This window comes from Gekko japonicus, unplaced genomic scaffold (assembly GCF_001447785.1).
Source record: "Gekko japonicus isolate JY-2015 unplaced genomic scaffold, Gekko_japonicus_V1.1 scaffold1007, whole genome shotgun sequence".
NCBI lineage: Eukaryota > Metazoa > Chordata > Lepidosauria > Squamata > Gekkonidae > Gekko > Gekko japonicus.
This window is the reverse complement of record NW_015177038.1, coordinates 604,844-624,769: the sequence shown is the minus strand read 5'-3', so window position 1 is coordinate 624,769 and position 19,926 is coordinate 604,844. Positions and strand designations below refer to the sequence as shown.

Sequence of the window (19,926 nt, the reverse complement as noted above, 5' to 3'; positions counted from 1 at the left end):
TCTCATCCCGATGGATCAGTCAGCCTCCCCGCACGCACCAAATGCCCTCCCACGAAAAAGCCTCACCGCTCACTTTCTTTCAGTTTAAAGAAACCAACGCTTCTTTTTCTCGCGCATCTGATGGGTCTCATCACCCTCAATTTTTCCAGTCTACTTTTGTCAGTGAATGCCTCCTTCGTTCTGGCATATCTCCTGAAAGCATTTATTTACGTATGTAAAGGCTTGTTCAATACAAGGAGGGGCAGTTCCCGCTAGGGTCCACTCCTCAGAATCTTTCGCCCAACATACAGTGTGGAAATAATCCTTACTTCGTGCTTGGGACTTACTTCGTGCTTGGGTTAGAAAGCGCACCAGTTGGCAGCCTTTGGACAACCCAGGAAGAGCATCCGTTCTGGTAGTCGGGAAAAGCAAAATCCTCTAGGCAGCCAGAAACAAGCAGCGCCCTCTGCTGGAAGAAGGACTTCTTGGCTGCCAGGAAAGGATGAGGATGTTGCAGTGATTTTAATTTTTACATTATCCGCCCCCCACCCCCCACCCCGCTTTTGGGAACTCTGTGTGGGAGATGCAGGTTCGAATCTCCACTCATGCTCTAGAACCTGGCTGGGTGACCTTGGGCCGAACACTCATTCTCTCAGTCTAACCGACCTCAAGGGCCTGCTGTTGTGAGGATAAAATGCAGGAAAGGAGAAGGAAATTGTAAACTATTTGGGGGCCTTAATGTAGAGAAAAGCAAGGCTTGTAAGAATGAACAGCAGGAAAATAATACTGGGAAAATGGCATCTGCAAGAGGCCCATGGGAGGAAAACAAGAGCCGATGTGGATGGGTCCTTTGTAGGAGGAAACCCTGTACTATTTGTTCCACATGATGTGCTGATGTACTTGAAGCCATTCCAAACAGATTGATTTAAAGCAGCTTTGGGAAAAAGCATACAGAGGGTGGTTAAAATCTAGAAAGGACAATTGGAGCATGAGGTCACCCCGATGCTCCCTCCCCTCCAAGGGCTCCAGATAAGAAGTGAAGGCAGAGAAAAACCTCTGGGTGGAAGCAGCCTTAAGAACACACTCAAAAACCTCTCTGCAGAATGGGAAACTAGCACATCAGAGCAAAAAGTAATATTCCAACGATTTGCCCAGCCTGTTGTTTTTCTCTTTGCAGAGAGGTGTTTTTTTAGAGCATTCAAACTTCCAATCTGGAATGGTGCCTTTCACTCTCCCTTCCTTAGTGTTGTACCACTGCATTCTACCTTCATACCCAGATGTGACAGCCACAGATGGTGTTTACAGTGCTGGAAGCTGTTCTTTTAAATGAAGGGCGGTCACAGAGAGTACAAATCTGAGTGGACAGCGAAGGCCCCCTTTTGCCCCCAGATCTCCTACAGATTTCTTATAGTGAACTGCAATTGACAGCAAGTAGAAGCCTGTAGAAACCACTCATGTCTGGCATTCTATCATGTAGCCCAATTCTATGCATGTGATGTCAGGAGTAAGGCCTGGTTCACACATGCAAAAGGGTGAGGTTGGAGTGTGATTCAGTGGCAGAGCACCTGTTTTATATGGAGACAGTTCCAGGGCTCATTCCCCAACATGCTTCTTAAAAGGCTCAGGCAGTAGGGGATGGGAAAGACCTCCACCTGAGATTCACAGGGAAATGCTGCTAGTCAGGGGAGGCAAGACTGACTTTGCTGGACCAATGGGCTGACTCCGTATAAGGCAGCTTTCTGTGTACTCTCAAGTAGTAGAATGTCGAGTTGGTAGAATGGACAGTACCACTTCACACCGCAGGTGAAATATCACATTTGGGGATGTTTCCCTATGCTGACAACTCCCTGGCAAACAGGAAACTGGCAAAACAAGCAAAGACAGGGGGCAGAATCTTTCCCTTTGCTCTGATCTCTGCTGCCCTCTCATTCTCTTGCACACATGAACCAGGTCTAAGTCCCCGTGAGTAGCACAAGGCCTCCACCCAAGTAACTGTATAAAAGAGTGCAACCTAGAAGTCTCATACTGATGATTAAGAGGAATGTTATTTTTAAAAACACACTACCCAGGGATAGTGGATTGGAGAGTGGAACTGAGTCACCACGAGCGTATTTGAATACATGAAGCTGCCTTATACTGAATCAAGATCAATATTGTCTATTCAGATTGGCAGCAGCTCTTCGGGGTCTTAAGCCAAGGTCTTTTTCACAGCATCTACTACCGGATCTTTTTAATTGGCAATGCCAGGGGACTGAACTTTGGGCCTTCTGTACTCCAAGCAAATGCTCCACCACCCAGCCAGTGTCCAACAAGCTTCTGCTGGCTCTTGAAAATTTGATTCTGGTATATGAAACTTTTTCCCCAGCCCTAGGCACATACATACACTTTTGTCTAAGAAATCTGTCTTAAGAGGCAGTGACTGGGAAGACCTGAACTCTGATCTCCACTTGGCCATGGAGCTCAATGAATCTGAATCAATGTCATGTAGGAAATGTGAATCATGTATGCTACCCAGAACTCCTTGGAGGAAGGGGGGGATAAACATGTGACAGATTGCTCTTAAATACATGGATGCATTTTGTCTCACTATTATGACCCAGGCAGAGCTATGTTGGCAGATAAAATACTACTTGCAACAATGCAAAGCAATTAACTTCACTTCCTAAACATGCAATTTACCTTTCAAGAATAGCTCCCATTCAGAGGACTACAGAACGTTCTCCCATGCTGCTTCTGGCATCATAGAAAACTAGCACTTTCCAGGGAATCCAGTTCAGTACAAAGATATTTTTGTTTGGAGAATTTGTTTGGCCAGAACATACTAGAATATGAGAGGAAATTTAAGTGAAAGGGAAGGAGAAAAAGGCAGGATGCCATGTGTTTCTATTCTCCCTGCACACTCCCTATGTTATCCATCACCATCCACTGATTACTTACGATGACCATTCGGGTTTCTATTCTCCCTGCACTCTCCCTATGTTATCCGTCACCTTCCACTGATTACTTACGATGACCATTCGGTCATCTACTCCTCTGGAATCACCTGTTAGAATGTGACACTCTCCTTGCTACAATGAATTTATCGAGCTGTGTTTTATAGTGGATACTTGAGGGGATCACAGAGGAGTAAAAGACTAGTTTGGAAGACAGTCTTGGGTGCAGTGAAAATACACCAGCCAATACTATGGGACATTTCCATGTGTCCTTGCAGCTGCAGTGTATTTTTCTCCTTTCACTTTGGAGAACTGCATTTGTAATAGCTTGACAAAGGTATATAAAACAAGGTTAGGGATGGAAAGGTTGACGGACTGGGCTTGAAGGAAAGGTATGGCATGCCATCATGTGCAGGCAGCTGCACACTTCTCAACCACCCACTCACAAACGGAGACACAAGGATGTGCCCATCCCCAAACCCAGCATGTGGGGATGCAAAGAAATGCAATATATAAAAGAAGAATGCCACCAAGACAGCCACTGACATCACATAACCTATTGGCAATTGCATATGTAGACATAAAATAAAGTTTCTCAATAGCTCAGGGACATTTCCTTGCTATTTTACTAGTGCATAATTGGGCAGGCAGAAAACACCAGGACAGTTCACGCCATATTCAGCACCTGAACCAGGTTTTCTGGTGGTCAGTATGATGGGAGTTAGCATGGAAGGGTCTGGTCCCATCAAAGACAACAGCATCAGAGATCTGCCTCAGTTCTCGCACTACAGCATGGCTTATGAGTGCTGATCTTTGTCTTCCATAGCTGACATTGTAACAACATGGGGGCACAAGGTCAGTGGAACTGGATCAAGATGTTTCTACAGCTTGGAGGTTGTTGTTTTATACACTGACATTTTCCTTACCAGTCCATTGTGAATAGTTTCACTACTATGTTTTCCTTCTTACAGTCTAACCTCAGGCTACTTACAGAGCTTTCCCTTTTAGTAAATTTGGATTCAAATGGGCAGGAAGATCACGGTATAGGCCTGGGATGCTCCTCTGCCCATGAAGGAAGTGGCTAGGCTAAAACTTATTTCCCTGAAATGCTAGCTTTCAACATGCAAGGTTGTTTTACTTGTTATCATGGAGTGCCCTCAGTCATGTGACCTGTCACCTGCCATTTGAAGTGTCCCAGTACTGCAAAGACCACCTTGTGTCCTTGTTCCTGCGCATTTGAATGTTTTAACATGGCTTTTCCTCTGCATGGATTTTCTGGTGTCTAAGGAGGCTAGTGGAATTGCAGAAGCTTTTCCCGCACTCTGCACATTTATATTTTCCCTCTCCCATGTGAGTTTTCTCATGGGTAGTAATGTTTGATCGCTGACTGAATCTTTTCCCACAGTCTAGGCACTCATATGGCTTCTCCCCTGTGTGAGTCCGCTCATGGATGATAAAGCTCTCTCTTCGATTGAAGCTCTTTCCACAGTCTGAGCATTTGTATGGCTTCTCTCCTGTGTGGATCCTTGAGTGTTCTTTGAGGAGGGACCGGTAATTGAAACTTTTCCCACAGGTGGAGCATGCAAATGGTTTCTCTCCTGTATGGGTCCTCTCATGCTCAATAAGGTGTGATCTCCGACTGAAGTTCTTCCCGCACTTGGAGCAGGTATGCGGTTTCTCCCCTGTGTGGATTCTGTGGTGTCTGGTAAGGTGTGATCTGCGACTGAAGTTCTGCCCACACTCCAGGCAGTTATATGGTTTCTCTCCCGTGTGGATCCTCTCATGGACCAAGTGGGCTGAGGCATGGTTGAAGATTTTCCCACAATAGGAGCACTTGTATGGCCTTTTCCCAGTCTGGACATTCAAGTTTTTAAGAGGGTCAGCACTCTGATTGGAGCTTTTCCCACTCTCCATTCCTGTCCTTTTTCTCCTATCTAGGTCAAGTCCCTCTTGCAAAGTGCTTTCACTTAAACTTTTCTCCCTTTCAGAAAGATAGTTTTTTTCCACTGCCTGTTCTGGGTGGTTTCCCTGTTGCCACTGATTTCCAGACGTCTCTTCCATTCCAGTAATCTCACAGTCTTTCACTGCTTGCTGACTTTCAGGCACTCCTTCCATCTTGGGAAACAGGAAGACTTTTGCTTTGCCCTTTTCCAGCGACACCTGGTTGGGATCCACTTGCTCTGGTCCTTCTGGCTGAAGATTCGCTTCTTTGTTCTCACTCATGTGGACATCACCTGCTGGAAGAATGGATTCACTGATTTAAGTATTTACATTCTACTTTTCTCCCTAGCAGGGCCCAAAGCATCTTACAAGAAAACACCACAAATATAATGAAACAAGCAAATAACCAGCAACAATATTAAAATTCAGTACAATGCAAGGGCTGGCCTGGAGTCCAACTGGACCAGCTCACTCAAGACTACAGGTTGTGAGCCAAGGTATTCTCCCTTCCAAATACCAACCCTGCTTAGCTTCCTAGATCTGATGAGATTGAGCTATACTATGCTGTCTTCCCTCCTGCTATTAATTATTATAACCAGTGTTCCCTCTAAGCTGAGTTAGTGTGAGCTAGCTCACAGTTTTTTAGCCTCCGGCTCGCAGATTTTTCTCTTCGCTCAGGAAGGAGGGCCCCAGAGCAAACTAATTTATGCAGCAGCCGAATTGCTTGCTCACAACTTTAATGCCAGTAGCTCACAAAGTAGAATATTTGCTCATAAGACTCCATAGCTTAGAGGGAACATTGATTATAACATACACGAAATACAGTTAAGTACCACAAGATTAATTTAATGTTTTGTAAGCTACAGAGTATATCGAGTGTGTTGGATATCAATTTTTTCCCCCCATGTGAATCTCTGTCAATTTGTGAAGATGAATACTTGATTTAATACACTCTGGCATCAAGTTGTTTGGAACTCTATTGTATATCAATATAGACAACTACTACAAATGATAATAAAAGTAATATTTTCAAAAACAGGACTGCCCCAACCATGTACACCACCCTGAGCTCATGGGTGTGATAGAAATGTGATGAATAAGAATACTGAAAGAAGTTTTGGGTCTTAGAACATTTTAAAAAGTATTTGTAAGACAACAGGACTGCATAAAATGAGCATCCAGAAAGCCTTCAGGAAATACCTTGACACCTGGATTTTACTCCTTGCTACAAAAAACTGGAGAAAGGCTTTGATGAGCAATTTGCCTTCTTCATTTCAATATACTCTTCAGAAATGATGTTGGGTGTTTGTGGGGAAGAAGTAAAAGAAAGGGGATTGTTAACTGAGTTGGCCAATCATCTCTCACTGTGTTCTTCTCCCTACAATGCACACCATCATTCTTACTAGAGGTCCAACCATACAGGGTTATCAAAAGCCCTGTCCCCAAATTAAAGATCACCCTTGAACCTGATATCCACAACAACCACAAGTCCATTCTAAACAACTGGCCCAATGTATGACAGGCTGAAGTGCTGAAGACACTTCTGGGCCCAATTCAAAGTGCTGCTTATTACCTTTAAAGCCCTTTGATAGCCTAAGGCCCTCAGACTTTTCAAACCACATCTCCCAGGTGTTCTTTGGACAGTGTTCTTGTTGTGGCACCCTGTCTCAGGACTGTCTGTCTGGCAACAATGGGGTTGCAGACTTTTCCTGTGGCAGGGCTGGTCCCTTGGAATGGCTTCCCAGAGTGGGTGCAGAAGGCACTGTCTGTATTCAAGAAGGCTTGCAGAATTGGTTGGTTTTTTTCCAAATTCTGTTTGGTGGAGAGTCCAGCTGTGTTTGTATGTTGTGAGCTGTTTTCATCATTGACTGACTACCATATTGTTTTCATGGGTTTGTACCTTCTTGTTGCTTCATTATCCACCTTAAGGAAATAAGGCAGGATAGAAATGTTTTAAAGAAATAAATAGATGTAGGCCCTGGCAGGTGCTGTAATTCACTGTGCTGTTCTGAAAGCCTCAAAGTATGTTGAGAGGGGTGACCACCCACCACCTCCCCAACATCTTTCCCGTGGGGCTCAACGAGGTTTATTCTTCCTCACTGAGAACTCTGTAACACAAATCAAGGGCAAAGTCCATCCTTACCCAGCAAACTGGCTATCCTTTCACCCTCTTGCATGGCCACCATGTACAGCTGCATTTTCAAGGGGTTTGCTTTGGAGAAATTCGCTGCCACCTTTTCCAGTGGGCCTGGCACCTGAATTAAAAAACAGGGACACGGTTTAGGACACGGCCAGAAGGTTCAGAGAGAAAACACCCCAGAAGAGTGAAGCCAAATTCTGCCACCATCACCCATAACCAAGAGCAGCCCCCTGGCCCAGCTCAAAACCCTACTAAAGCCAGGCAGCAAGGAAATGGGACCAGTTTTCCAGCCCAGTCTAGTTAGTCTTCTAAGAAGAGGAAGAATGATACCAACAGTGGGTCTCTACTCATAGATCTCAGGTCTACAATCACACAGCTGTGGGCATTTCGCTACAGGGCTTGCCAGGATTGCCACTATAAGCTACACTCACCTGCTGGTCCCATCTCTCCTTCTCTTGCAGTTTCAAGGCAAAAACCTCCACCAGGGTCACGGCCTGGGCACAGGTCTCCGGGTCCCATTTCCTGACCCAGAGCTGCATTTCCTGCGGCAGAATGGCCAAGAACTGCTCTAAGATCAGGAACTCCAAGATCTGCTCTTTGGTGTGTCTCTCTGGCTGCAGCCATCGGTAGCAAAGGTCCCGGAGCTGGCTGCAAACCTCCCGGGGCCCCTCAGCCTCCAGGTAGCAGAACTGCCTGAACTGCTGGCGCCGTAGCTCCAGACGGATGGCCTCTCCATCCAGGAGCTCATCCTTTGTTTGCCGGGAGGGGCCCAAGCTGCTGTAGGCTTCTGTAGCTTCTCCGCTGAGATCTGTCGGAGTTCGAGTCACCCTGTCTTCTTCAGCCCTGTGGACGGCGTCAGCTGTTCTCTGGAAGGAGGTCTGAAATGTTTTTGTGTTATCCCACCGGGTAGGCACCAGAGGTTTCCTCCGAGATTTGGCTGCCTTCTGGAAGTCCTGCTGCTGGGTCCTTTCCTCCAGAGCCTGATCAGTCTCTGGCAGGACCACCTCCTCCAGTACCTGTTGAGCTTTTCGAGGAGCCTCCCCGGGGGTTGTCTGTTTGGTCTCTATTGAAGCCACCTCATCTGGTGCCCGTTCAGTGTCCTGGGGACCCGTTTCTGTTGGAACGTCTCCAGCTGTGCTAACATGGACGATGGGGCGATCTGCCTCCGGTTTCTCTTTTGCTTTGGATCCTGTTGGGTCCTGGTCCTCCATTTTTTAAATTCTTCTCCACACTCCCAGAACTGCAAATGAAATTCAGCTTTTACTAAGTGCAAAGACCATGCCAAAACAGCTGCCAACCAAGATCTCGGTGGAAGCGCATTCCCTGACAGTCTCAATATAGCCACTGTCGCAGTGGTGATCGGATCCTTAGGAAAGGTGCAGAAATAATGCACTATCAGCTCACGTGAAACGTATTGCGCTCTGATGGGAAGTTCTGTGATTAGCTTTAGCCACCACAAAAAAAGGGGACAATATTCACTTAACATGTATCTGTTCCAGCATTGAAGTTCAAAACCGTTGGAAATTCTGTTCTACCCAGCTGGTAGAGTTTTTGTAAAAATCCAGATTCTGCATGATGAGCTGTGAAAATTTTCCGCATCAATCTCAGATTGTGTATAAAGCAGACAACATGAGGGGAAGGTCTCGGCCTCTGTGCCTTGCTTTTCGGCCCTCCAAGGCAATGGGTTGGCCACTGTGTGAGACAGGATGCTGGACAAGATGGACCAGTGGTCTGATCCAGCAGGGCTCTTCTTATGTTATTAAGTGTAGTATGATGAACTGTGTGAAAAGTCTGTTGTTTGACAGAATGCTTGAACTAGACGGCACTCAGGGAAATGGCCACTGTGCTGTGATGACTTCCAGAGACCAGGATTCACCTTCACTGGGAAGCTTACTGGGTGGCCTGGAGCAAAATCTCATCTCTGGGCCTGGCCTACCATGCAGGGGTGTTGTGAAAAATGATATGATCTATACCTTGCGTTCTGTGGAGGAAGCACGGGAGAAAAATGCAATCAATAAAGACATCGAAGATGAAATTAAAAAATTCAGGGCAAGCAACCAATGTTCCCTCTAAGCTGTGGAGTCTTGTGAGCAAAAATTTTACTTTGTGAGCTACTGGCATTAAAGTTGTGAGTGAGCGATTTGGGTACTGCATAAATTAGTTTGCTCTGGGGCCATCCTTCCTGAGCTAAGACAAAAATGTGTGAGCTGTAGGCTAAAAAACTGTGAGCTAGCTCACACTAACTCAGCTTAGAGGGAACACTGCAAGCAATATGTTTAACCTAGAGGGAGGCATTTAAGGAGGCCATGCCAGTATACTTTTCAGCTACTGAATGTTGTCAGAAAGAAAAGGGATGAGATTTCCTATGCGTTGTTCCTTGCACATTATACTGTTTAGCATGCTGGCCTGTGTTTAGCCTGCTGTTCTTGAACTTTTGTAATCCATTTGGTATTTATTATATCGTTCTTATTGCATTGGTTTTTTTAAATTGTGTAACCTGCCTTGAGTTTCAGTGAGAAAAAGTGGATTAGAAATGAAGTAAATAAATACACGAGGAAGCTAGCCTCAGGTAAAACCCTTTGCCTGAGCGAGTTCATGAAACATTCGTCCTTCATATTTATATCCCACTTTTTCTCTGAGAAGCCCAGGGTGACATTCCTATATGAAATTACGCAAAACCCCACTCCCCGAAAACCACTGTGTAGGTTAGGCTGAGGGAGAATAACTGGTCCAAGGCCAACTAATAATTTTCGTGGCAAAACTGGGGACTCACACCGGGGACCCAGAACTTCCCCCACCCAAGCCCCTCACTCCACCCATCACAACCCACACTGTCCCACTAACGAAAGCTCTACTGCTGTTGGCTCTTTTCACACATCTTGGAGCAGGAAGGTAGACTAGGTAATATGCTGGCTACCTTCCATCTCCAAAATACTTTATGAAGTTAACAGTTTATGGATAGCACAAAAGGTGGTGAAGGTGGTATCAAATAAAACAGAAATGACAGGGGACGGGGGGAAAGCAACCCTGGACCTGGTAAGGAAAGAACGTTAGAATGACAAGGCTATGGGACTGAATGAATACTAAAAAGGGAACTCATGACTTGAGTCTGTGATACACCCAGTGAGAGCACAGAAGCCCGGGAGTAGCCGTTCCCTTTCTCTAGAACCAGGAATGTTGCCGTTCTTTCCAGCATTTCTCAAAATACATGCCTCCCTCCTAGTTCAGGACTGAGAGCTGGAGCTGTGGCATCTTCCTTTCAGTAACTAGAAAATGCAACCCAGCCTTCCTGTTTCAGTGACACCCCTATTTTGTTCCTAGCACTGTGCAGAGCTGCTCTGGGGCTCCCCATGGGCTAAGCGACTCCAGATAACCCCCCCCCCCCCCAAGCACACACACTATTCTGCTCTCACATTCACTGAATGATGAGTCTTTAGTGAGCAGGAAAGCCCATTTTATCATCTTTTTTAAAAAAATTCTTAATCAACCCATGTGCCTTGCACATGTCAAATTCTGCCTTCAGACTCTATTAGGGTTACCGGCTCCACTTTGGAAAATTCCTGGAGATTTGGGAGTGCAGCCTGGAGAGGGTGGGGTACTTAATTGCATTTATGGCATCTTAAGGGTTACCTGCTAGAGACGAAGCTTAAAGAAGCACAGAATACCTGCATTCACCTCTCTCTCTCACAGCCAGAACATTGCAAAAAGGCCCTGCATTCCAGCGTGGCAGAGCATTTCCTTTGCATGCAAGAGACTGCAAGCTCCATCCCTGACAGTTCCAGTTAAAGGACCCCTGACAGCAGTGCTGGGGACAGTCTCTACTAGAGATCTGGGTGGGGAAAGCTTCGTTAGTGGGAGCAGATAATTCTGGACGAGAAAGTCCAGCGTTTTGACTCAGTGTTAAGGCAGCTTCATATGACAGGGTGCTAAAGAATGACCACATACCCGATCTGAGATGACTCCCCTCCTTTCCCCTGCCTTCCTACTTGGCTCTGCCCGCGATCTGGGCGGAATCCCGATGACAGGATGGTGCTTGGATGATCTGCACAGGTGAGAACACCCCCGGCTCAGATCTTGGGAGGCGAGAGATCTTCTTCCAGGGCTCCGTCTCCTGCTTCTGATCTGCCCTCGACGCGGCCAGGTTATCCGGATTTTGCACAATCGCCAGGACCCTGAATCCACCGACCTGTCCCTTTGCAGCCTTCTTAGTCGAGGCTGCAAGTTGCTGATACTTCCCCACTGTAATTTACTGCCGGAAGAGAGGGGCGAGGGAAAGGGAGGAGGGCAAGACAGGAAGGTGGCCTGACTGTTTCCTTCGCCGTTTCCCGTACCCATCTAGGATCAACCGCTCTGTTGATTTAACCCATGGACCATCTTCGGCGGCGCAGAGGAGGGCAAGCAATGGTTTTGAGCTCAGTGGGGTAGCAGAGGGTGTCATGCTTGATGCCGCTTCCATAATAAGACATGCAACATCTTGCGAAACAAAGTTTGAGTCCAGTTGCACCTTTAAGACCAAAGTTTTATAAATAAATAAAACTTTGTTGGTCCTAAAGGTGCCACTGAACTCAAAGCTTTGTTCTGCTGCTTCAGACCAACACGGCTACCCACCTGGATCTAACATCTAGCAAGTTAGTTACCTTGCTACTTTTACGTAATTTCCTGTAGAAAAGGGTTAAGAAGCTGCAACTACAAGGTTCTTGGCAAATCCTCGTTGGTTTTGTTACAAAGCCGTAATTCCACTCATTCTAAGCTAGGCTTTCGTTCTTACGGCTTTGCGCATAGAACGTCTCGAGTTGCATCTCCACTAAAATGATCTCCGGAGGTGGAACTTTGTTTGAGATCTTGCAGTCAGTGAGTGAGAATGTGTCAAACAGCTCGACGGTATGACTTGGTATAAAGAAGCGTCATATGTTCAAACAACCCTAATGAAAAACTTTATAGTTATTTTTTTAAGTACCTCACTTCCAGTGTTCCCTCTAAGCTGAGTTAGTCTGAGCTCACAGGTTTTTAGCCTCCAGCTCACAGATTCTTCTCGTAGCTCAGGAAGGATGGCTCCAGAGCAAACTAATTTATGCAGTAGCCAAATCACCCGCTCCCAACTTTAATGCCAGTAGCTCACAAAAGGAGAATTTTTGCTCACAAGATTCTACAGCTTAGAGGGAGCATTGCTCACTTCTGTTTCTGATGACTGTATTGTCATCTAGCATAGCCAAGTGTACTACTGGTGGGAACCCCCAAAATCTGGGCTTCAGTTTCAGCATTTTTACTTGTAAGGATCTCACCCTCTTTGCATCTAGTTGCTTGTGAGTCCAAGGGATCTTATTTCATTTCTGTTTTTAAATATTTATACCCCACTTTTCTCCCCATTGGGGACCCCGACCCCAAAGCACCTTTTGGCCTTTGTTCTCCTTTCCTCCATTTTATTCTCACAAGAACCCAGTGAGGTAGGTTAAGCTGAGAGAGAGTGAACGGCCAATGGTTCCTCAAGGTCAGTAATGTCTGTGCAGATTGGTGGCAACTCTTCCAGTAGGTCTTTCACATCACTTCCTACTGGATTCTTTAAAATGGAGATGATGGGGATTGAACCAGGGGCCTTCTACATGCTAAGCCACTGAGCCACTCCACCCTCCCTGGCTTTTCTTTCTTTCCCTTATTAATACTGAAGACTTTGCAAACAAGGGCAGCCTATTCCCATAAAGTGTTTTTACAGCCGTAAGGATTCTAGAATTTGCCTTTATTATTATGGTTTTTAAGTGAATTCCATAAGCAGAATTTTCACACAAGGTAGACAGCACTGGTCATGAAAAGAAGCATGTAAAGGCTATTATGAACATACTCATACAAGCTAGAGTGGTGTATCTGTTAAAATGCTGGATTATAATGGGAGAGACCCAGGTTTGAATCTCCTCTAAGCCATAAAACTCATTGGGCAACCTTGGGACAGTCTTTCTTTACTTAATCCAGCCTACCTCACAGGGTTGTTGTGAGGATGATGAAGTGGGGCACCCTGAACTCCTTTAAGGAATGCAGTCTGCCAATAAGTCTCGCCTGATGTTAAAACAGTCAGTAGGGACAATGGCTGAACTTTGTTTTTACAATGGAGAGCAACCATTAATGGTCCCTTGCTTGCTCCAAACAAGCAGGGTACAAGTTTACACCAGCACCATTGTCAAACTGCATGCCTGCTTGGCCTTTTAACACACCATGCTGGCTTGGCCAGGATGTAAGTTCATGACCTGAGGAATCTGCCCCCTCCCCCCCTTACTATTTTCTTTTTGTAACATCCAGCCTGATGAAGTTTTCCTGGAGAATGCAAAAGCATGCACACTGTTGGGTGTCATTTAATTGATCTTAATATAAAGGCATTTAATGGATTGTGTTTGTAGTTTTGAATTTTGTTTTTGGAGAAGCAGGGCTACAAACAACTTTTTCCCTTTGAGGAAAAGTTTGATAAAACTATAGTGTCCAAGCTGCCCCCCCCCCCCAAGTCAAAAGGCACACTGTCCTCTGACGTTGGTGTTGAGCAAATACCCCACATTTGGGATTTGTTTCAGTGATTGATTATGATGATGTCTTGTTATCTTGGGATCACTGGATTAAGCGGATTTGTGGCACATTCGGGGAAAACTGAAGAGAGTATTTCTTTGCACAGCCACACATAATGAGCAATGGAATTCACTGCAACAAAAGATGCTGGCGGTCATTGTTGTAACATGGAAGTTTATAAAAGCAGTGGTGATATGGGTTTCAAAAAGAGTTACAGCCGTCTGTGGTTCCTAGACTTGTGCCTTTGCTACTGATATTTACATTTGATCCACGCTTGAAACTTTTCTTTGGAAAAACAGGATATAAATATTTAAGAATGCATAAATATTTAGACAATGTTTTCAGATATATGGAACCTTGCCAGGCAGGGGGCTCATGTCTTTCCCTGTCAGGTGCGCAAGGACAGGAAATAGGACATCTCTCTAGTACATTGTTATCTTCCAAGGAGCTCAGGGCCACATACACAGTTCTTCCTTTTCTCCATTTTATCTCCACAACAATCCTCTGAGGCAGGTTAGTTGGAGGCCCAAGGTCACCCAGCAAGCTTCATGGCAGAGTGATTTGAACCTGGGTCTTTCAGATACTAATCTGACACTCTTTAACCTTTATGCAACACTGATCTTCTTTGCTTCACAGCAAGGTGTGGACCATTTAACTTACAGGGAAAGCTCCTGGTGGACGACTGTCCTGGAGGTTTGCTAGCTGCCAGGCACAATCAGAGCCAAGCCCCAGCAGCTCTGCCAGCACCTTGGCAGCCACTCGGCTTGGACACTTTTGTGGCAATGACTGGTGTGTCAGCTAAGCCACTGTCTCCTCCTGCACCCCTACCAGCTTTGGGGAGCAGGAGATCAGTATGCCCAATGCACACTGTTGGTGCCATTGGGCTGAACAGCCCCTGCAGCGCTGGCATGTAACACTACAGAGTGTGTTCCGTTTGGCTTGCTCCTGGGCCATTTTAACTTCCCAGTGTGCCAAAACAGAACTTCCATGCTCTCCAGATACATATTTTGACCCATGCACTCCCTGTGCCATGTAATGTCCCCTGCCACCCCAAGGAGTTGTTTCAATTGAAGAATGCAATCAATAGTGGTTTATGCAAAATAGGGATGTTTGCATAAAGCTTATTGCTTAAACAGCTAAGGGTGGAAGTGGAGGTTTTAAGGCAGTGCACCACACATTTGGTGTACTGGCTAAAAGCGGCAGACTCTAATCTGGGAGAACCGAGTTTGATTCCCCACTCCTCCACATGCAACTGCTGGTGTGACCTTGGGTTAGTCACAAGTTCTTTCAGAGCTGTTCTCTCAAGGGCAGTTCTCGAGAGAGAGCTCTCTCAGCCCGACCTACCTCACAGGGTGTCTGTTGGGGGGAGAGGAAGGGAAGGAGATTGTAAGATGCTCTGAGACTCCGAGTGAAGGACAGGGTATAAATCCAACTCTCTTCTTCTTCCTCCACAGGATTTGAATTTACTCTGCATTAATTTTGAATGCTTTGCAGAGCAGAATTTGCAATCCTGACACTGCTGCTCAGTCAAATATCAGTATTGTCATCAAAGAGTAGCATCACATTTTATATAGCAACTTTCAAGAGAGAAGCCCTTACTTAACCATTAAGCAAAATAAGCATGTGTTTAGGGCACCAAGGGAAGGGGGGGAACCAATGAGGGTTTTGTGTGTGTGTGTGTGTGCTTATATTGCTTACTGCTATTTAGTGTTAAATAAATAATTTTTATACAATTATATTTAATATAGTTAAGGGGTCTGGCCTGGAAGAAAACTGAATTTTAAATCTTTTATTTCACTTTCAGCACTTATTGAGTCTTATGTCTTGTCAGTTAAGCAATGGGAGGGCCAAGGGGGCACTGTGCTTAGTGAATCAGTTGGCCTTAATCCAGTCCTGGCCATCTTAGTGGCATTTTCTAGCCATTTCCACTATTCTCTGGTGTTAGCCCCCCCCCATTACTCAAGCCCATCTGCTCATTAACTCACACAGTTCAGCTGAAATGGGAGGGGGAGCTCACTCTCACCCTGGAAAGTTCCATGGATACTGTCCAGTGATTGGCTGAGGAGGTCAGGAGGTTACAGCCAGCATTTTTCTATAAGTATGGTTAGAGAGAAGAATCATTCCGTATTCCTTTTTTACCCTTTCTTTCCTAGCCCCTTTGCTGCCAAGATGATATTTGTATTATGCTCTGGAACTCTGCTTTAAGAATCAACTGTGTGGTGTTAGGGCATCAGTATGTAAGTGTAGCTTGTCAGTTTTTGTTATTTTTGCATTACCACTGAACTATACACCTTGTTCTTATACCTTTTCTTGGATTTCTCCCCTAAAGCCTTCCTTTGCTTTATGGTGTGTTACTTGGAGAGCTCCTGAGACCAAACCTGGGTAAAGCTTAGCTATGTTACCACAGCAAGGCAGGGTCCGCCTTGATAGCAAACTTTTGTGAAGAGATTCCCAGCGCATGTCCCCTTATGTTTGGTCAACTCTTTGCTAGAAGAAACACGGGTGAAGCCATGGCAAATACAATCACTGCATAAAATCTACAGTGATTCAAAGACTCCAGAATGAACAAGTCAGGTGGAAACAGTGCAATAATCCCATGTGCATCACAGCTAAACCAATAAAGAAAAAAAATACAGCATGACTAACAAAATCATCCTTTTATTATCATATGACAGGCACCAAACATGCCTACCATGAAATCCACCACAACATTCCCCATGAAGCTACCGTATATACTGTGTCAGGTTGTTGGCGTCTATCAAGATCACGATTGCCTATTCTTATTGGTGGTGGCTCTCCAGGCTCTCAGGCAAAGGTCTTTCACGTCACACACTACCTGATCCTTTTAGATGGAAATGCCAGGGTTTGAACCCAGGACCTTCTGCATGCCAAGCAAATGCTCTACCACGCAGCCACAGACCTCAGACATCTCTCCTCTCTCCTGTTTTGGAGGACAGTGTCAACTTCTAGAAGTCATTTTTACCCAAGGGGCTGATCTCCCCACCACCCGACCCAAAGGAATAGCTCGGGACCAGGTGTTGTTATCTTAAATCCCAGAAAGGACAATGGGGAGTGCTCAAAACGGTTTAAAAGTGCCACAGTTCACTCCAAGCTGGATAGCTCAGGCAAGCCTGCCCTTGTCAGATCTTGGAAGCTAAGCAGGGTTGACTGTAATTAGTACTTAGATGGGAGGCTTCCTTGGAATACCAAGTCGAGAGGACAGAGGCAGGCTTTTTTCAGCCACCTCTCTGAATATCCTCCAGACCCCCAGTAGGGGTCAGTCACCAGAAGTCAATGTGACTTCCATGTGCAGACACGCACAGAAAAAAAAAACCCAAAGAAAAAGAAAGAAGTGCCATGGTTCTTTTTCCTAGAAGGTAAAAGCGCAAGTGCTTCTTCATAAAGCAGAAGAATTATTTGGTTCTGCTGGAGGCTTAAGAACTTCTCCCGAGCCAAAAAGTCTCTGTGGGTCTGGAGGTTCCCCCCCACATCATTCCCTCAGCAAAAGGAGATTCCTCTCCTGAGTGAAATTGCCTTGTAGTTAACAGGACATATTGAACAGACAGGAGGGCTTCCCTTCAATGTTCCCTCTCATTTTTCTTTTCTACTGAGTGGAGCAGTTCACACCCTGAGCAGAATGGAACTGCTGTAATCTTAAAGTGGGCAGTCTGCTGCTGAGTGGGGCTTCCTGGTTAATGAGTGGCCGCTCACACGCACAGCTTAGAGGGGACGCTGCTTCCCTTGAATTCAGAACATCCACGCCTCCAAGCTAGAAGGATTCTCTGCTGTGAACTCAGCAAACTGGCTGCGGCCACCCCCACGTGACGGGTTCGAGCCAGTTTGGAGGCTCTGATAGGAAGTCACGCGGAAGCTTTCAGTGCATCTTCCCCTCCCCCAACCTGAGCAGTTAATGGCAGCAGGTGATCCGAACCACCGCAAAGGAAGAGGGGAATCGCTTCCCACAATGCAACAGGAGGCGGGCAGCAGAAGCAAGGCAAAGGAAGACACCTCCCATTATGTTCATGAAAGGCAGCCAGGTTATCAGACGGGCAACAGTCCCTCCATAGAAATGTGAAGAACTATTGGATCTGAAGGACCCTGATGGGGCCGCCAAGGAGGCTACCACTGTGGTGGAGCTTCTGATGAGTGATGACGTTGGAGCTCTGGCTGAAAGTTTTCCCACAGTCGGGACACATGTAGGGCTTCTCGCCAGTGTGGATTCTCCGGTGCTTGGTGAGGGACGAGTTGACATTGAAACTCTTCCCACAGTCGGAGCAGACGTAAGGTTTCTCCCCTGTGTGGACTCTCAGGTGTGTCGTCAGGTGGGCCCGCTGGTTGTAGCTCCTGCCACAGTCTGGGCACTTGTAGGGCTTCTCGCCCGTGTGGATCCTCTGGTGCCTGGCCAGGTTGGAGATAACTGTGAAGCTTTTCCCACAGTCCCCACAGATGTAGGGGGTCTCCCCCGTGTGGATCCGCTGGTGGGTGATGAGGTAGGAGCTGGTGGTAAAGCTCTTCCCGCAGTCAATGCATTTGAAGCGTTTCTCCCGGCGGTAGGGGCTCGGCTGGTTCCTGGCGAGGCAGGGCCTTTCAGTGCGACTTTTCCCACAGTCTGTGCAATCGAACGGCTTCTCTGCCGCGTGGATTCGCTGGTGGGTGATCAGCTTGGAGCTGATTGTGAAGCTTTTGCCGCACTCGGGGCAGACGTAGGGCTTCTCGCCAGTGTGGAGCCTCTGGTGCGTGATGAGGTTGGAGCTGCCGCTGAAGCGCTTCCCGCAGTAACGGCACTCGTAGGGCCTCTCGCCCGTGTGGATTCTCCGATGCTTGATCAGGTCAGAACTAACGTTGAAGCTTTTCCTGCACTCCAGGCACTGGTAAGGCCTCTCCCCGGTGTGGAGGCGCCGGTGGGTGATCAGGTGAGACCTTTGGCTGCAGCAGCGCCCACAGTCAGGGCATTGGTAAGGCTTCTCTCCCGTGTGACTCCTCTGGTGCCGCAGGAGGTTGGACACCACGTTGAAGCTTTTCCCACACTCGTTGCACGCGTACGGCTTTTCCCCCGTGTGGATACGCCGGTGAGTGACGAGGGCCGAGCTGTGTCCGAACCCTTTCCCGCAATCGGGACATTTGTGGGGTTTTCCCCCAATGTGGGTCCTCTGGTGGCGGATGAGGTTTGAAAAGACACCAAAGCCTCTCCCGCATTCGGCACACCGGTGGAGCTTCTTGCTCCTATGAAGTCTCTGCCGGGTAATGAGGTTGGAGGGCCTTGCCGTAAGGATATTCCCGTGCTCCTTGTTATAGGGACTGGGTCCCTGGTGGGCCGCAGAGTCTTGAGCACCTCCAAGGATTTCTATGTAGGAAGTTGGGCTAGTCCATCTTTCTCCAAGATAACTTTTCCCCTTCTTCTCATGGGCTTCCCCTTTCTTAAATTCCCAAAATACACTCCTTCCGCAGCCTCCTGACAAAGGCACCTGAGACTCCACACCGCCTGGATTCTCCTCTTCGTTCTCACTCCCTGAAAAGAAATCCACACGTGGGTGATGCAGCATTCCAGGGTGTTTTGCTTCAGTGATGCAGCACCCCAACCCACAACATGGCACTTTGGATCTGATCCTGCCTAGGCTTCCCCTTACAGAACACACTAAAACACAGAGCTTCAAGAGAACAACATTTGGTTTCCCGGAATGGAAGAAAGTTGGGAAACACCACACTGTGATTTTGGGGCATGAAACTTTGCACCCCAATGCTTGTGTTCTCTAGAACGGTCTTAAAATATTTGCTATATGGATATTCTGTTCTGAAGTGTGGCTCCCCACGGTCTCTCACCTGGCTACCAAGCAGATCCACACCTGCTTAGCTTCAGCAAAAGACTGCAACCTCAGGTGTTGCCAGACCATTCTATGGGCACATCCAGTCTTTGGGGTTTTGAATTCTGAAAAAAGCATTTGGTGTCAACAATAGCATTTTCATGAGCCAGTGTGGTAAGAGTGGTTAGGGAGTCAAGTTAGAAGACCCAAGTTCAGGTCTCCACTTCACCATGAGGGTCCCTGGATGACCTTGAACCAGTGACTTGCCTTCAATCTAACCTTCCTCACTGGATTGTTGTGAGTATAACATAGGGACAGGAGAACCTGTCACATAGTTTTTTAAACAAACAGGAGCCCTTCTTGACTTTCAAGGTAGCCCAGTGGGTGGAACTCCTGATGGCGCCTGGGTTTCGTGGGTTCTGGCCATTGTGTGACACAGAGCATTGGACTGGATGGGCCATCGGCCTGATCCAACATGGCTTTCTCTTATGTTCTTAAGTCTACAGGGTGGTGGTGGAAAATCCCCTTCTGGTCCCCCCCGAACATTTAAAAAGGGAGGAACAGAGATGACAGCAGGCGGCCTCTG

The 19,926-nt window shown here is 46.7% G+C and overlaps 2 protein-coding genes across 2 annotated transcripts in view; both read right to left on the bottom strand.

Annotated features, from left to right (window-relative positions):
- The window catches only part of LOC107124517 (zinc finger protein 271-like), a 16,364-nt gene extending 15,971 nt beyond the window's left edge, over positions 1-393 (bottom strand). Inside the window, exon 1 of the mRNA XM_015427998.1 lies at positions 327-393. The gene's annotated coding sequence lies outside the window, so the exon portion shown is untranslated. The remainder of the gene's footprint in view (positions 1-326) is intronic.
- A 3,062-nt stretch (positions 394-3,455) lies between these two features.
- LOC107124512 (zinc finger protein 850-like) lies at positions 3,456-19,040 on the bottom strand (the record flags this gene model as incomplete). The annotated part of the gene is made up of 4 exons (XM_015427991.1): positions 3,456-5,149; positions 6,997-7,108; positions 7,425-8,192; positions 17,637-19,040. Coding segments are annotated over 4 exons (3,276 nt in total), but the record flags the coding sequence as incomplete, so codon positions are not given.
- Between the last annotated feature and the right edge of the window lie 886 nt (positions 19,041-19,926).